At 39.9% G+C, this 19,219-nt stretch overlaps 1 protein-coding gene across 1 annotated transcript in view; it reads left to right on the top strand.

The window, feature by feature from the left end:
* The window catches only part of adgrl2a (adhesion G protein-coupled receptor L2a), a 102,671-nt gene that overhangs the window by 17,589 nt on the left and 65,863 nt on the right, over positions 1-19,219 (top strand). The window contains exon 2 of the mRNA XM_080473482.1: positions 3,215-3,413. Coding sequence (XP_080329608.1) covers positions 3,338-3,413 — 76 coding nt within the window. The 5' untranslated portion in view covers positions 3,215-3,337. The remainder of the gene's footprint in view (positions 1-3,214; positions 3,414-19,219) is intronic.

Raw genomic sequence — 19,219 nt, 5'->3', positions numbered from 1 at the left:
TGTTTTTTCTTTCTTCACAAAGCATCATGACAAGGAAGAAATAATAATCATCCTGGATCAACAGTTATCTCATGCTGAGATATACAATTGTTTGTTTAGATATGGAAACGCCATGAGCCTGAAAGGGGGAAAAAAACAAAACAACAACAACCCACAAATACAGTGCAATGCATATTTTTAACACGTTGTTAAGTCATCAGATGTTAACTGCATTTTATTATTTTGATATGATAATTAAGCATTAATGATGTAGTGTGGTATGACAGAAGTATTTGTTTTTAATTTCATGAGATTGCGGTGGAAACAAGTATTTTCAACAATTCATCAAGAAAACCAGCAGAAGGCAATGCAGAAATTATGGCAATTATTAGGCCCTTGCTGGGTTGCCGTCTTCACATCAAGGTCATTAAACAAAGTAGCCTCACACCACTCTCTGAAATTTAACGTGGCGTGTGTTCTTATTTATTTTCTTCACAGTGACAGTGATGGTATGTCTCACTGTGTCAAATATCAGCGGCTTTGTGAGTCTATACCCTACAAATATTTATTGCACACAATTCACAGCAAAAGATATCTCCTCATATTCCTTCTATATACTGTAGAGTCTCTTTCATATTAATTATGTGCATTGTGTTATAGGGAGTGTATGGATTCAATGGGATTATCAGTCCATTTGTGATCTAAGGATTGTCTTTTTCCCAAGTGGACAAAACAGTAAGAGCTAAGACTTTGTGCGCACGCATAAAGATCCTTAAACCTGTAATGCTTACAATACAGATTTATAGAGACAATCAGCTTAAGATCTCATTATACTGTATGGACTTTGAATGTAGGCTGATTATACATAGCCACTTGCCTGATACATTTAATGGCTGCCACATTGACTGATTTAAAAAAAAAAAAAAATAAATCAAGGCTTGGGTTTTGTTTGATGTCTGTGATCAACTTTCATTTGTCAATCGTCATGACTGCATATTATTCCATTGAAACTAAATACACGGTGGCTGCGTTTGGTTCTGCTCCTGTTAACCTCTACTAAATGGCTCTAAAATTAGAGGTCTCAGGTGAGGTGCAATGTCATACTAGATGAGCTGATTATGGCGGGTTTAATTATAACTTTGTTGGCCAATGTGTGCGCTCAGTACTTCTCAGTATGATGAATTATTACACTGTCTGAGAACTTCAACAAAATAGATCAAAGACCCTTTGGGCTGTGGTAATTCTCCAGTGTGGAGGAGGCAGCCGAAAGCTGATTTATGCAATTCTGAGTGCACATGACAAACAGAATTCCTCACCATCTTTTAACTTGATTTTTACTTGTTAGCCTCTAGTCTGATGGATAACATCGAGTCCTTCAAATGTTGACTAACAATTGCAGGCAGCACACGCGCTGAAAAATATAGAATGTTGTTTTTGAATGTGTTAAAAAAAAAGAAAAAAAAAAAAAAGGGAAAAACTGTTTCTAATGGGGTCCTGTGTGCCTTGTTGCTAGAGTGATGCCATATCCCATGGTGAATGTGCTAATGGTTCATGGGAGTGAGAGGACTGAGCTTAGCCCAGCAGTGTAAACATACAGACAAAAGGGAGCCGTTAGTCGTGTGAAACGCATGCCTGGGCGCGCAGGTAGGTATTAGGTTTCACCCAACACAGCTCCAGCCCTGTATCCATGACAGGGAGGAGGCCATTTGCTTTTGTAGCGAAAGAGAGCAAAAACAAACATTCAGACTGGTACTACAGAGACAGGTATGGATGAGGTGGGGAGACAGGAATTCTGTCTCTGAGAGATGTAAGGGCGAGAGCGGAGGTGGGGAAGGAGAGGCCTGAAGAGATAAGGAGGTCTGTGGTCATTCACAGCACAGAGGAGTGACCATTTGCTTGCGGGTGTTTTCTTTTTTTTTTCTTTTGTTTGTTTGTTTGAGTGGTGGCGGTGTGGGAAGGTGAGAAAGAGTCACAAAGTACCGGACAAATACAACCACTCCTGGTTTTGAGCAAACTGTTTGAGAGCAGTGGGGGGGGAATCTGGAATATATTCATTTAAAAATGTTTTCGGGTAAATTGTAAAAATATATTTTTTCACATTTCTGATGCTGGACCCTTCTGTCGGTTGTGTGCACATTCAAATATTAAAATAACATGAATTTTTGACCAAAGAAATCATAGCCTAACCAGGGTGTAGCGTTAGCAGGCAATCTTCTGAATGCTTATTGTGTGTTTCATCTGGACCCTGCATGCTGCTGTATCGGTACTTGTTATTTTTAGTTTGTTGTTTGTTGACAGAAAGCTAACGTTTTCTGCTCTATAAGTGTTCAGGTGCAGTGATCAGAAAACTTGACTCAACAGGGAACACATGTGGGAGACGGAGCCATTTCCAAAATAGATAATAATAAAAAAAAAAAATTCTAAACGTTACATAGATTTATTTATTTATTTATTTTTCGACTGTATATTTGACTTAGATTTGATTCCAGAAATTAGTTTCAACAGCCCGACTCACCAGTGTCTTATAACAATATGCAAATCTCTGTCACTATCACTACAAATAACCAATTATGAAAAAGATACGCTTATTCTTTATCTTATTTTTTTTTCTATTGTAGAGTTTTGATGCCTTGTCAATTTTCACTCCTTGGAGGTGTCTTTACTCTTTTAATTGAGGATTTGATGTAAAACAGAAAAAAATATTCCAATTGCACAAATTCCCTTTTAAGATCCATTTCCTTGGGATAATTAAAAAGTACCAAAAAAAAAAAATAAATAAGAATGGAAAAAAATACTTCAAAGATACATATTTTTGCTGTTTAACACAAGGACTGAAAATGCAATTTGTCATATCACTGATGAGGTTTGCTTCATTAATGGAGAAAATCAATTATTCAATGGTTCTTTATTGATTCAAAGACATCGACAGTGTGTGTTTGATGACTCGTGCTGGTCCCTCTTCAAGTTGCACTCGTCTGCCCCCTGTGACAGTCAAACGGGTAGCACTGAGCTTCCATCAAGGGATTTCCTTTTTCAGGATTATTTACTTTCTGGGCTTATTTCCATTTCTTGCGTGGGTTTGTAGCGTTTCAAAGCTTAATGTTTGTCACATTTCTGCAGCAAAATGTGTGTACCGTCTCAAGTACCTTGCGACACTCAAGAGTGAGAGAGAGAATTCACACGTGCACTAAGATTCAATGGCTGAAATATTTGTCTCTTCTGATCTGCTCCACAGGTGAGAGGATCACGGTGAGGGGATGACTGATGAGCATTAATGAAACCACTTGGCTTGGACCTTTCTGATGAGAACCTGTTAGTCACAACATAGATCTGCCACAAACCATCAGCACCAGTCACCATGGCATGCTCCCTGTGGAAACTACAGACCCTCTGCTGGTTTCTCATCACTCTAGCCCAAGTACACTCCACAGAGGGTAAGTATGCATGTAAAGAAAAAAATGTTATGAGTTTTGACCTCGAAAAATGTACTAATTCATCAGTTCGCCTGTGTTTTTAAAGCATCTTCTGAAATACCATTTTAAACATTTATTTAGAGTCAATCCCAGTTTTTCTTTTGTGCCGGCATTGTGATATTTAGGAGCACTTGAGAAGTGAATTTGTGACTCATGCCAAAGCTGCTCCTGTGAGTGCAGGCGCTGCATGTGTAAGTAATGCAGCTTGGAGGACAGTGGGTACAAGCGCATGGGGGATAATCTTGAGTGGTTTCATTAGTTGGTAAATTGTGATTTGTCTGAGATTTTCTGCTTGAAAGCGTCGGTTGTTCCCAGTGGCATCAGAGCTGGATCTATTTGTAAATTCCTCGCTGAAATGTTCGGTCTCATGGCAGGCAGGCACGGATTTCACATCTCAAAAAGATAGAAAGCTTAAATGTGTTTTAATCATACGACATTTAATTTTCATTAAATCACTCTCGGGCTGTCATAATACAGAGACTTATGCATCCAAGCCATATCTCATAAGCTTGTGCGTATTAGTATGTAATCGGAACACCAGAGGTGTATTACTTTGTAAGTTTAATGATTGGATTTAGAACAAACCAAATTTGGCATCCTGTAGTGCAATATAAGAAGAGCCATTACAGATTTCTTTCTCTTGTGCCAACTACTGAAGCTCTGGCCAACTGTTCACTGTACCTGGTTTAAAAGATTCTTTCACTATCTCAATATTGTAGGATTACAGATTTAAGTTTGGAAGGTAGTGATTTCTCAAGATGCCTAAATAGCTATTCACACCGGTGGAGAGCGTAGAAGTGTGTGCATTTCACATTTGCCAGCTGGATTCAATTTGATCTTTCATATAGGAAATGTGAAATGTGAAGACTGGGTGGTCTCCACAGGCTTCAGTGGGTGCAGGAAACACAGATACAGGAATGACCTAAAAGTTGCTCTCGTTAATCTTTTGTAAATGTCAGCAGTGCACTTCATCATAGATCAAAGCTGGCAATCCTGAGACTTGTGTTTATGTGGCTGAATCTGATAATGAGGCAGAGGAGATAGTTGCCACCTCAAAGGATTTTATTTTTTTTTTGCAGGTCCTCCACCCCGTTTAGTTTGCAGTGTTTGCGAGGCGAGAGGCAAGGGCGAGATTATGACTCTGCGTTCATTCATTCACTGCGTAGAACTAGCGAAAGGGGCGAGGAACACATGTTACAGGCGACACGCGAACTGGTGTTCTCGTGTAGTTCAGAGATTAGACATAAGTTATCGCCTCTCGCCCTTTTACCTCCCTCCCGTTTCCCTTCTCAGTCGCCACGATCAGCCCAGAAACAGTTCATTACAAACAATATCCCCAAGTAAACATGCTTCATTAAACTGCGTCTACCCCTAATATCTTTTTAATGCATTTTTATAATTGAATTAAATGGGTTACAGTTTGCACAATGCTGTAAATAGTCCAAGGTTAGTCTTTTCCTTCTTTTCCTTGCATCTGAACGGAGAATTCTATAGATGTCGATAAATATATATAGATGAAAAATAGATACCTTTATGAATATATATACGTACCAAAGATAGGGGCAGATGGATAGACGTTGTACCTTTGAGGAAATGTGCTCATGAATACACGTCTCATCCTCTACATGCACATTTGCTGGTTGGACACTTGCTGGTTGGTGTCCACAAATGTGTCTGCGTTAGTCTGGATTTGCTCAGCTGACTCACTGCCTTTCCAAGGCTTTCATCTCCCATTCTACCCTTTTCCTTCTCATCTTGAATCTGAACAATTGCTTTATCGCCTTCAACCGCTGCAGCACGGCCAGTGGCCTTAGTTTCTGATTTGATCATTTCAATTAGGCTATATTTAAATGAAATGCAAGCAGGAAAGAACGAACGTGGCTGTTTTACGGCATGCCGCAGTCAGAACACACACACACACACACACACACACACACACACACACACACACACACACACACACACACACACACACACACACACACACACACACACACACACACACACACACACACACACACACACACACACACACACACACACACACACGAGTGGATCCTCTTTAAACATTGTATGGCTCTATTGCTTCAATAATGATTGTTTTTGAGATTTTATGCGTTCCGATTTCACTATAATCAACATATTTCATCCAGGACCGTCTCTGTGTGTCTACAATCCCACTAAAGCCCACAAGGGCCTTGTTAAGACACAGATCCTGTGATCAGTCACAGCAGTATGAGACTGAATATCATCAGGGATTTTGATTATATTGTTGAATTCAAACATTTTTTTTCCCCCCAGTTTTAAAGGTCTACATTTTGTCTTCGGTTTAACTTAAGGGAGGTCAATTGAAGTTTGCTTATCACGTAGTAGTACTCATTGTGGCTTTTATCCCAAAGTTAAAAAAGGCAACAAAGTAACAAAAGGACATAACAAAAAAAAAAAAAAACAACAACAAAAAGTTGCCGTCTGATGCATTTATTGTCGCCGTCATATTTAAATCAACTTCTGGTTACTCTTAAAATGGATGTCAGAGAAATCCTAAATTATTGGAATTTTTTTTCAGGGTGGATTTATATTTGACACCAGGGGCTGATGGGAGTTCTTTTATAGATACCTGCAGCTTGGCTTTTGATTGATAGTTGAGTGTTAAGTTTCCCTCGTTGGTATTCAGAGTGCTGGGTGCATGTGTTGTTGATGATCCGGCCGTACACAACGTCTTATATTCCCCACAGTAATTGTGTTTGCATTCTTTCATTTACTTTGTGTGCGGATCATTCTCGCTCTGTATCACAGAGATTAATATCTCTGGAGTTGCATCTTAGTAACTTTTAATGTAATTTCTCTGCTTCTCGTTACTGAATAGGCGACTGCCGCGCCGCTCATGTTCGCTCATTCATACGAACCGGTGATTGCAATGTTGTAGGAGTTGGCAGCATAATCTCTGTTAGATATTAGTTACTGAAAGAATGATTATCGCTACTTGTGCTTTGTTAATGTTGTCTCATTCTCGTTAAACTCGACCAGCACTGAAACATGTTTATCATCCGTGAGCATTCATTTTTGTATTTGAGTTTATGCAGAGGACATTGTCACATATTCAGCCAAATCTGATGTCCTTCAAATTCAAGCTGATGTCAATCTTTACAACAATGGCTGTTGTAGAACAATGTAATGCTCGACTCAGTACATCAGAATCTCATATAATAATCTTTGGTACCAGGCACAAATTGACATTGAATTTCAAACTCTTTGTCAGACTTGCGGCTGATAGTACTCATTTGCGTAAACATGATGATATTAGATATTTTGGGGACCGGGCTTTACCCTTAAATTTCTTTAAAGTCACACGTTCATCCTGCATAAAGTTAATGATATAAATATATTATCCTCATCTCAAAATTGTTTCACACATTTGCCACCCAACTTGTGTTTTCATTTCTGACATTTGTGATCGTCTAACACCGTGACCCCAAATCAACCATTCATCAGTATTCATATTACTTATCACTTGTCATCACTGCACTTAAATGAACGTGTTACACTCAAGAAGACACATTCATTGGCTTTGCTTTTTTTAATGTGTACTTTTTTATTGATTATTTATTTGATTTATTATGTATTTATTAATGCCTGATACCTGTTAAATATAATCTATTGAAGTAGACACCTTATTATGCTCCATCCTTAATGTATCTTTACTGGGTAAAAATTCTTTAATGTTCAAAATTTCTTTAAAAAGTCTAATTGTTAATCCATCAACATTAGTTCAACCAGCTTCTGCCTTCTTATTTTGAGTTGGACTGTTGTTATCAATGAAAGGAATTCTGTTTATACTTGATGAAGTGACTGTAGTCAGCCATCTTCCTCTCTCTATATTGCCTGTACTGTTGTTTGTGCAAATATTTCTTTTCTTAACAGTGCTTTGTTTACGTTTTGTGTTGATGTGTGTCAGTCAATAAATCGTTAGATGTTGAGATCTCACCGAAGATGAGATGCTAAATCTTGGGGTTTATCCTATTAAAGACATTTCTACAACTTGTTTCACCAATATTTGATCAATTTGACAGTTGCCAGAGGGTTTGCATGTTATTAGAAAAAAACATGACAATTGTTTTCCTATAATTTACCAGCTTCGCTCAATGAATTTGTGCTGGTTTGTGTTCAGTATCTCAAACATTGATATCTGGAATGAGTGTATTACAGAAAGTCTTTTTCTTCGCAAGTGCGAGGAAGTAGCCAACATCTCTATCGCTGTCTATATCTTCAATAATGTTTTGCATGAAGAAAAGTTTACCCTGTGGTATTTAGGGTGATCTTCTTTGAAGAAGCTGGTTTATTTCCTTTTGTCCTACTGGTGTCCCCTGTGGATGTCACCATAGCAACCCCCCCAGAAAAGAGCTGCAGGTGTAATTTAAGAAGCAATAATATGTATTTTTTTTATTTTTTTTTTGCAAACTGTGATGATTTACCCTCACAAGACATGATTAAATTGGCTCAGATGTCTTCCAAAATAATTTAGTCAAGTCTGGTGGGGTTGAAAGGATTTGTATGTATCAGTGACAGAATAACAATTCACACCTCAGCTCAGCCACTCGCTCTTCTTCAAAGGCTTTGCCCAAGAATAACGGTGAGGCAGAATTAGAGCGCGGAGCAGCGATTCGGTGTCATGAGGTAGTCGGGGCAAAATCTATGACATGGTTGACGCAGCGACAAACATTTTTTTTTACGAGAAAAACTGCCTGGCTTTTCTCTGTAGTTTGCCTAATTTTTCAGAAATTGTCAGATAAATATGACCATGATAAATAAAGCGACTGCACTGCATTATCAGAGATTGCTTTTGGGATGTCTTTTTCTGTTTTAGTTGTAACTGTGAAAGTATGTTTAAGTATGATATGAGCAAAAACAATGCCGTGTGGATCAAGAAGATTTGGGGTAAAAATAGCAACATCTTCTCTGATTCGCATGTTGCCTTTAAATTACAATATAGAATCAGTTGTTTCAGTGGCGAAACCTGTGTGAACACGCCCAGCACAGAATGTCTGCCCCCTCGACATACCCCGAAACTGCACCATTGTCTCTCCTCAGAGCTTGAAATGTTTGAAGTACTTGAGATATCTCAAGGGCAACAGGGAAGGGCACCTTTAAAAATCCTCTTATTGTAACGTGTGAAAAGGAAAAGGGAAGAGACTTAAAGCCTTCATCTCAAAGTCAATGGAGTGAAAAAGACAATCAAGTTGTTCTGAAATGTAATTACTGGAAGTTAAAGCCCAGGGCTTTAATGTGATCCGGAACCTGCAAAAACACAATCCAGTAACCTCCCCAACATGCCCATCGAAACATTCCTCATGAAAACATATTTGTGTAACATCATGAGCATAGACAGTCACTCATTTTATTTACGGTCCAGGATTGTCGCCTCCGGCTGACACATATACTGGAAAACAGAGATAGTGGTCATGGGCAGATGATAGATATCGTATAAATAAATTTAATCAGGTGAACTATGAAGCCTGATGTTATACTCCATATTCTGGGAAGGCAAAGGTACTGTATCTGTGACCAATTATCTACTTTTCATCTACCCTTTGTAACAGAGTGACGTCCATGGGCCACTACACTTGTGTTCCCTGATCACTTTATTTCAGACACTCTGGAATGGGTGCCCCATAGCTAATTTGTTAATATACAAAAAAATATTTATAAAGTAATTATTTTATGCAATGCTTAGTTTCCCTTTGGGCAAAGTTTATACTACATCCAATTGACTTAATATAGGAAATGGCACCCGATCTGTTTAAGCTAAAGGGAAGAACTCCTCCCTTTGTTGTGCGTGTCTAAAACAAGGTGTGTCGGTTTTGTCTTTCTGTCTCCCGCTTGATGTCATCGTGGTTGTTTGTGGTAGACAGAGGAATTTGGCTTCCTGCGGAGCCAGGCGGGCGTGGGGCCTGTGTACGAAGGCCCACCATGCTGTCACGTCTCTTTCATCGGCAGCCAGGCTTGGCCAATAAGGAGATAAGGAGACAATAACTGGGAGAGCAAGCAGTGGCAAGGTGTACCCACAGCCCCCGGGTCTCCTCCCTGCCGAGTACTTCAAATCCTCATTAGGATTTTCAGCAAAGGAAGGAGGGATTTTCTGGATTAGGGCTTTGTCACAGCTGGCTCCAGGTTGCTGTTTGTCATGCAAGAGCATAGCGGAGCGCTGACATCTTGACATCCTCCCCTCTTCCAACCAAACACAGACACTCCCTTTACCTGGCTACTTGGGCAGCTGACCCAAACTTTGAAAACTCGTTATTAACTCAGTAGCCATTGCTGAAAGTTTTTAACTGCCTTCTCGTGGCCTGAGTTAGGTGTCTGAGGATTTGGCCTGCCGCCTCAGCGTTATTCTTAATGGTTATTTATGCAGGGGTAACCTTGGGAAGCATCATTAGTTTTGTTGTTTACTGTCGCCGTCCATAACTCACGTTGAGATCTCGGCCCTGACACTGATGCGACATTTCAGACAAGAATCCAGCGCCTTGTTTCAGACCCGTTTTCTCTCCTCCGTGTGCCAGTTGAGCGATATCAAATTGCATGTCATGAAGCCACTACTCACCTAATTTCTCACTTGTTTCAAGGTTTCTCCCCTTCATACCCCTTAAACAACGAACGTGGCTATCTGTATAATCATATCATGAGTCTCGTAGACTTCCTGCACAAAACAACAGGACCGTGTTTCTTGACATGTTGCTCAACCTCTAACATGGTCTCTTAATTGGGTTTCAGACTTGTCTGGGAGAGTGGTTCAGCGTGACAGAGCCTCAGACTCAGTGTGAAACCTACCTTCTCCCATCATTCTCACTGCTGATCTTTGCGGATAATAGGCATCCACACGGTTCCCATGTGACCCTTGTTGGGTGGGATCACAGCCGTTCTAGATTAGTCATTCACGACATGTCCCCATCGGTCTTGTATTTTATCGTCATGCTTTGTCTCACTTTGTTCTTGCCCCGGTAGAATCATGGGGGCTTCTAACAAATATATCCCAAACAATCTCCAAAACATGCTCCGATAACCCATCTCGTCTCTCTCTCTGAATAACAAATATGAGAAAAAGGGGGGGAAAAAAAAGAAAACATGACTTATCAGTATTTATTGCAGTGGTCTATAGCCCAAAACCTATTTTTCATGGAACATTTATTGTTTTGTGCTTTTGTTGGTTGTCTCTCATCTGCCCGTGGCAGATGTGACGAGCAGTATGTGGGCATCTCTGTATAAGCAGGCTTCAATTTGTCAGAGACATGGCTCTATTTTAAAACTTGTGTTTTTGTTTGCTCTGTGTGTTTTTTGTTTTTTTTACTTGTCTTGTGTGTCTTGAAATCACTTTGGCTGCACGATTTGTGGAAGCAGTATGTGAAAAGTTTCAGTATGTGGAACGGAAAAATACAGGCAAGTGTATTGAGAAGACTTGAAGCTTCCCATCTGATAGCTGAAAATAGCAAAACCTCTACAGTTGTTGAATATATATATATATATATATATATATATATATATATTTTTTTTTTTTAATGTTTCTGGAGCCTGTGTAGTGGACATCAAGGACTGCAGACAGACCTCATATGAGGACTGCTGATGAAGTGCCTGTCTGGAAGGGGTGGATGAGGAGAATGTTTTGATTATCCAGTGTCGATGGTATTTCAAACAGGAACCAGCATGTGCACCTCGCGCCAGACGAATGAACCAGCCTGGCTGGTCAAAGGCCAAACGTAGCTTTGTTTCCTGTTTGCTATTGTAATACTGTGGAATTTTAAGATGATTAGACCACAGTGTTCAGGCTCACATGGATCACAGCGTGGCAGTTTTCACTTGTTCTACACATGAGGAGTTGCTGTAAATGACTAATGAATGGACATCTATTGGGCAATCTCTGCAGTGTTCATTTGCTGGATGAATTATGTGTATTTATCAATGGAATTTAGTCCCACTGCATCTGCTGATTTCAGCACAAAGAGCAACTAAGCAGTGAATGCACTAAAGTGGTCGTGAACCGCTATTTATGTAGTCATTGACTCATGCCTATTCCATAACAGCTGAAACACCTCATGTAAACATCAACAATCTGCAGGTGTTCGAGGAGAAGGTAATCACGTTTTCATTGTGCTGATACTGCTGAACAGCGTGTTCACAGAAAGGTGTGGGTAAGGGTTTGATGCTTTGCAAAGAAAACTGATTGCAGGACATGTAATAACAGAGTCAGAAAAGTGAATGTAATGCATCTAAAGGGTGATGATTTCACAGATTTTACAGTTCACTCTCAAGAGTCAGATGTAAGTGTGCCCTTAGTGGATTCTTTTTTTTTTTTTCTCTCCTCTGGCTTTCATTCCTGATGATTTGAGCAGTAATAAATCCTGAAGAGACTCCTGTAAACGGAGGATGTGAGAATATGCCCATAAATATAAAGGGTTTAGAAACTGGGACATTTTGAAAGGACTCCGATTTCCAATTTATCAAGCTTCAGTCAAAAACTTTCACTCATACATTCCAATTTTGATTTTTATTTTTCGTTTTTAGCGTTTCCTATTTCATAAGTATAGCTTCTCCTCAGAAACCCTCTTGCCTATCAGATGCTGTAGTCAATAATGAAGCTCATTGTCTGTTTTTCTGAGTCTCCACTTGAACAAAGAAGTCATGACATGTTGGTCTACTTGCTGTCAAAGTTAACAAATGCCTGCTGGTCATTGGGTCTCTGGTAGAGCACTACAATTTGACCCTGTGGGACTCAATTTTTAACATTGTGAGTCAGAACAACCCCAAGTTCATTTTGTGTCTGTTGCTTAAAGCTTTACCATTACGCTGCCCTCTTGAAGTCAGTGTCCTTCGTCTTACCTTTCTGCAGCTAATCAGAGTCCATGGAACACAATTCACCTTCTCTGAGTCTGTTAACAAAATGGCAAGAAGATGAAAAATCTGTTTTTCGCATATATTTTTCGACAAAGAATTATAGAAGATGGATGGGTGAATCAATTATTCAATAATGCATCTTGACAATTAATCTTTTTCAGTTTGAAAGTATGTTCCCCATGCATTTGTGGGATGAGCAGCAGAGCTGGGGACATCTGCAAAACCTTTACAACATGGTATTACTAAGAATCAACGTAATAACAACAACAAAAATCTACAAACCTTCGTTTCCTTTTTCAATTTCGCATAAATGCGTGTTTTTATAATGCTGACAGAATTCAACTGGACCATTGCCACTTGTTTAATAGTTGCACTTGTACCCCGATTTCCATCACACACATACCCCCCTCAGAGGCTCTAAATTATTTTTAAATGGCCAACAAGCAATAATTAAGACCGATAAGCATGAGAGACATCTGATAAATTCTTAAATGAGAACTTCAGAGTCCCCCTGCTGTGACTTGTGAGGGCTGCTAACAGATTGAGGAGCGACAATGTTGGGAAACAAGCTTTATTTATGGGCTTGATCCAGATGAGCTTAATCCAGACATGAAAGTTTCACATAAAATAAAAAAAAAAAAACATTGGCCATGGGGACCTTCTTTTGAATGTTGTAACAGCCACTTCAACGGAGGAAATAAAGTACATAGAAGATGGAAGGTCATCCAGATTGGATTCAGTTTATAATGAATAGAGTTCAATAAATCCTTGTTAAACAGGGTAAATTTCAATTTGACCATTCTTGTGAAATATTTTGGAAATGACACCCTCAGTCCTCGGTCAAATGAAACTATCATTGTCTTTGTGTGATTTGAGTGAAACAGTATTGTGTCACATAACAATGCACCTGACCTGCAAGGCAGCAAGTCTGTGGTCGAGTCTGAATAAGAGCCGCATAAAGAATTCAGTTTGAGCAGCAGTCGTGTCATCAGGGCATGACTACCCTGTTGGTCAGGGAATTTAAATGCCAGGTGGGGGTCAGTGGAAGCACTCGCTGAATAATGTGGCACAAATGCATACACATGAGTGCTGAGTCTTGGGAAGAAGAACCACTGCTGTGGTCTGCTTGAGGAAGTGCACTTTGGGAATGCAAACCAAGCAGATGAACCATTCTCATTTGTGTGGACTGCCACTGGTTACCCATTGGGAAATGCTCCTGTATTGAATTGAGAAGCATCAATTGCTTCATTGGAGCAGAGAAGGAAGTCTGGGCTATCGAATGTACTCAGTCCATTTTTTTATTTATTTATTTTTACCATTATTTGTAGTGAAAACTGTAGAAATGATATAAAGCAGGTCTGACAAACACACAGCAAATTCTGTCAGAAAGTTCTTCTTTTTTTTTTTTTTTTTAAGAAAATATGACTCGTATCCGGATCACATAAAAACTCCAGATAATTTGATATGTGGAATACTCTCACTGATAGAGCTGAGTAACATGGACCAGAGGACTCTTGTGTCACTAAAATGCACCATGACTCTTGGCAGGGAGTGTCCAGTGTCAGTGCTCTTTGGAAGTGAACCATGTGATCAAATCTACAGTAATCACATCCGGTTGGGTGCAGCTAACCTGTTGACGACACACCTTTTAATATCTAAGGGGCGGGGGGGGGAATTTAGAAAAAAAAATTCAATAAAATATTGTTTTATCTTGCATTTTTCGTGTTTGGTCGCTGCCATAAAAATATGGGCAAAAAACACCCTCCTTTTGATAATCTCAAACAATATTTGAATTTAGCATTCAAATCTACCAGTGACCCTTTGATAGGGACCATGAGATAACATTTATTGTTTGATGTTCATCACAGCATGTCATTACAAGAAGATGTCCTTGCTTTTTTGTGTGACCTAAAAAGCTCTCAATCTCTCGCTTTCTCTTTCTCTCTCTTTCTCTTTCTTTCTCGTACACTAGCACATGCACGCACGCGCACGCACGCAGGCCCGTGCGCGCACTGTGCCTGGCCCCAGGGCTATCCGATATTAGACAGTGAGATGACACTGTGTGCCTGTGCGAATGCAGTCAACCGACATGTGCAGATGATGTGAAGTCAATACTGCATTATGAAAAAAAGGGGATTTATGACCTTGATGAGCCCCATAGAGCTTAATTAGGCCTAAAGGTTGATTTACATACAAGTGTACATGGAATTTGATGAGGCTGTGTTTTCCTGCTGGTGCAGTGCATTTTCATTTTGTCAGGCAGCAACACTTGATGCCCTGTATTTGTTCGAATTCTACTGGGCTTAAAAAAAAAGAAAAAACACATTATTGGCTGCCAGTCCTGCCAAGTGTCCATGTCTTGTCTGAATATACTAAAATTGTCAAGTACTAAGCTACAGGATCTATTTCTTCCCTGAATGATGGAATTTCTTGTGTGGTATTATGTGTCCACAAGTGCTGGTCGGAGATGAGCAAAAAACCAAGAAGGAAGAAAGTCTCTGACAGGGTAAATTTCATGTTTAAAGCAGCCCATTTCCACTTAAAAAAGAGGAAAAATTGCCTTTTTCATGGCATCCATTCACAGAGAAATGACAAGATCTTTTTCAGAGTCATGTACCTATATCAAAGATGTTCCTGATAGCACCCCTGCTGTTGCTATGGAAGTAACGGAGATGTAAATGAACTGGAGTGAGCTGGATGGTGGAGAATACAAATGAGGTTGAAATGCTCAGTCTCCTGCTGCCGTCTTCTTCTTCTTCTTCTGCTTCTTCTGCTTCTTATGTTTTTTCTGTTCCCTTCTCCTTCTTTTTGTGCGAGATTTGAAAGGTCAACACATTACAGTCCATCCACATATTTCAACTCTACATGTAGCACAAGGGGTTTACTTTTTCAAATTTATTTGTATTTTTTTCATTCCTGCTTTGTGTGCCATGCTAATGGATTGGTGGAATACTGATAGAAAAATCAATGTTCCTCGGAGAAAATAATCCCTCATACAAATATACCGTAAAATAACATGTTAAATTCATTCAGTACCACTTATGTCACAGCTTGACCATCAGTCTTTAAAGAGCTTTATAACCAGCAGATGTTATCAGGTAGATAACCGTGGAAATATTCTACATTTTGAAAAGTTGTTACCATTGTCCCAAAATGGCAGCGGCTTTCAACACATTAGGCTGTGCAAATAAAAAACACGACGTTGAATTAAAACTGACGGGAAGAAATTCGAAAGCATATTAATATCTGTCAACCCACTGGTGTAATTCTTCTTTGCAATGGCCACACAGAGTCCGCGGTCTGCCCCATACCCCCGCTGTTTGCAGGATATATGCAATATTTTCTTTCTTCTCTGCCCCTGACTTCTTAAGAATACATGCTGTTGTAAAGGATATTTCTGGATTATAGAATCAGCACTGTGGGAAGAGTCTTGACTTAAAGGTTTCTTTTCCCTCACAGACTTCCTTTGCTTGTACCATAGATAGGAGGAAAAATGGGGGACAGAACCTCGAGGACTCAAGCTGTGGTTCCTGCGGCTCTGAGCTAATGCTTTGGGCCACACTTTTCTTTCACCCCAAAATCCCCCCCAGCAAGCGACCTTGTCAGCTCAGGAGCGTCGAATAATAACAGGCCAAGCGGAGATGCTAGCTCATTTACAAGCAGCTGTTTAGCTCTCATCAGAAGAGCGAGGAAAATCAAAGGGCCGCGTTAACGGCAGACGACAAGCATCGGGAGCGTCTCCGTCACACTTCTCATTGACTCTCGACAGAAAAATTATCTGGTTTCACATCAAAATAATCTGGAGACCTCTTTTGTGCACTGGGCACAATGATGGCAGCGTGAGTGGTTGAATAGGCCTTTTGATCAGCCTCTGCTTTGCCCCTGGATGAGCTCTGGAAGCATGTGTAACTCAAGTTACAAAGAGTCATTATTAATATGAAAACCATACGGGATGTGAGATAGCCCTGATGAAAAGTGGAACAGTTCCTCTGTCATTTACATTGTACATAATCAGAGCTCGGCAAAGTAAAAAAAGAAAAAAAAGAAAAATTATAAGACTTACAGACTCAAATTTGTTCCAGTCCTAACACATGTCGCTTTTTCGGGTGCTGTTTTTGCCTTGTGTATCTTCTCTAGGCAAGCGGATGCATGCCCCCTTTGGGACAACATCTGGGTTCGTGCGCCTGCATGGTAGACACTCTCTACATGGCTGAAGAAGATCCTAATGACTTCTCATTTCTGTGAAATAGGAAGACATTTTGTTCATTACCTCTGCTTCAGTGACACTCATATCCTACCAGATGGTCACTTTCCAATTGATTTGGCTCATCTGTGAGAAAAAATTAATTAAAACATTACAGCACCAAAGAGACAGTGCATAATGGGTCCATATCACATACGGTGGGGGGGGGGGGGGGGGGGGGGGTGTTTCTCACAGTCCTTTAGCTGCAGTGCCTGTACGATCCTAATGTCATTACAAAGGTTACACATGGTAGTAAATACCAGTGTGGGAATCTTTAAGCAGAGGTTTGTCATTGGTGTAATAAAGTGCTCCAGCCCATGGAACTACAGAACCTGTGCTCCAGTGAAAGTCAATTGCTAACATGTTAAACAACATTAACAATAAGTACATGCCGAAAGGTTGAGTGCTTTCGTGTTTGAAGGGAAATTAAATCAGCTGGCTCAGATGTTCACTTTTTGACCGTTTAATATTTTCAGGGTAGTAAATTATACATCCTACTCTGTGTTAGAAAAATATGGATCCTCAGATGAATGATTTGTTGATATGTAGTGGCAGTTTATATGACTTGAGTTCAGCGAAAGCTACTCGGCTGTGCGTGACAAAGTGCAATGCTCTTCCAGTGGTGGTAGTAAAGGTGGCGAGAGACACCAAAACCTGATTAGGACGAGTGTCGATAAGAACGAAATAATCGTCTGGGCGGCAACATCTCCAGGAATGAACATTCCATAATATCTTTTTATTGGCTGTGCCTCATTTCTTGTTGTTGTACGGTTCGATTAAAGGAGAGAGTGAAACAAACTTCCCTTTATAGGTTTTTGAGTGCAAGACGAGAAGAGAGTGAAAAATACGTCAAACCTGCTAAAATAACAACTCAAGATTGTAAGATCTCTGCTACCTGTCGGGAGGAAGGTGCCTCCTTAACTCCAAGCTGCATTTGAATGTGTGTTAAAACGCGATGAAGAGTTCCCCTCGGCTGCAGTTGTTTGCCTCTCGTTTTTGCACTCACACATGATGTGTGGTGCCATTTTGTTGGCTCAGCAACCCCTTTTGTTGAAAGCTCAGAGGTAAAGGCATCCCTGAAACACAATATAGCAACTAGTGCGCTCAGCTGCCCCAATTAACTTGAGCTGTTTCAAGATGGGATTTCAGAGGATCAGAAGGAGTCCAAAGGAAACCCAAAGAAGACAGCTTAAGTAGCGCCAGTATTTTAACAGGCACCACATATTGATATGCTTGGCGTGTTTTGCTTCTACCACATGGACAGTAAATACTTTTCATCGTGCATTCCCTAAATAATTATACTAATGATGCCATCAGCCAAATAAAGATTACTTTTCTGGCTCATTTGAATACTGAAATTATTTAGTATAAGTAAGACGGTGAGCATATGATTTGTTGATCGTAGATTCAGTGTGAACATCATGCCGTCATTGTATTGCATGATCAGTGGAGTTTTGGTCTCGTTGTATTATCTACATGAAAACAAGCAAACGGGATTTGTGTATTTGAACAAAGCCACACTTCGCCTCTGTTATCTAAAAGAAAAGAATTGTGAATGAAATTTGCAGTAAGCAGTATACAATTTGCAGAGTTGGATAATTCATCATGGCAGATGGAACTATATTTTTTGTGTACGCTGACATTTATTTATTTATTTATTGTTATTAAGTATGCTCATCAAGGGGGATCTTTTTTTTTTGACCACTCCCAAATCAAAAACTGGCGAGTACCTCAACATGGAAATAGTTGTATGGAATATTGAAAACCACAATTGACTCAGGATTGTCATGATTGCAGATGCTGAAATAAGAGCTTCTATAGACTGCATTGACAGTTGTTTACTGGACTATTGGGTGTCCCCCACATTGATTTATCAGTGTCAGTCATCTCCACATGCACCAAAAATACCATCTGACACCAGGGTGAGAAAGTAGTTCAGCCTCGGGCCTAATCAATGGAGAGAGGCTTTTGGAGGTTGTTTACGACCATACTTTTGGTCCATGATGCACAAACCCAGCTGGCGAATAAAGTGCGCTTCGAGGACAGCAATTTAGTTTTAGATTCTGAAATTCCAACATGAAAATGTACCTCTATTATAGAGCCTGTCATCAGCACGGTTGAAAAGTAGCTAGTGTATTTCAGTGGGAGTCTTAAAGTATCCTTGAGCATACATTTATCTCCTCATTGCTTCAGCCTGTTTTGCTCTTTAAGTGGAGGGACTGCTTCACCTCCGAATCATAAAAACCAGAGGCAGTGATTGTAAAAAGGTTCTGCAGAGTGAGTTTAAGTGTTTTAACAGTGTTCCTGTGGCGCAGAGCATCAGTGGGTTTGCCTGTGGATTTGAAGATCAAACTCGGAGGCCTTACGCATTGTCAAAAAAAAAAATCGGATCACTCCCAGCTACAAATTGGGCCAGTGCACATTAATGCATCCCACCCAGCCATACGCAAATCCCATTGAATTGATCTATTTGACGTCTGTGTGACCTTTATAGTAAGCCAAGTTTACTGAAGTCAAGCATCAGCAGGTTAGTTGAAAAAACATTTGATTCCATTACAGATGTGGTATATATATCCATATGAATGCATAGTTGATATTGATTGAATTTATTATAAAGAATATACATTAAAAAAAAACAAGC

The sequence above is a fragment of the Lipophrys pholis genome (assembly GCF_963383615.2).
Source record: "Lipophrys pholis genome assembly, chromosome: 10".
NCBI classification, from domain to species: domain Eukaryota; kingdom Metazoa; phylum Chordata; class Actinopteri; order Blenniiformes; family Blenniidae; genus Lipophrys; species Lipophrys pholis.
The sequence above is the reverse complement of the archived record's forward strand: the minus strand, read 5'-3'. Positions and strand labels throughout refer to the sequence as shown.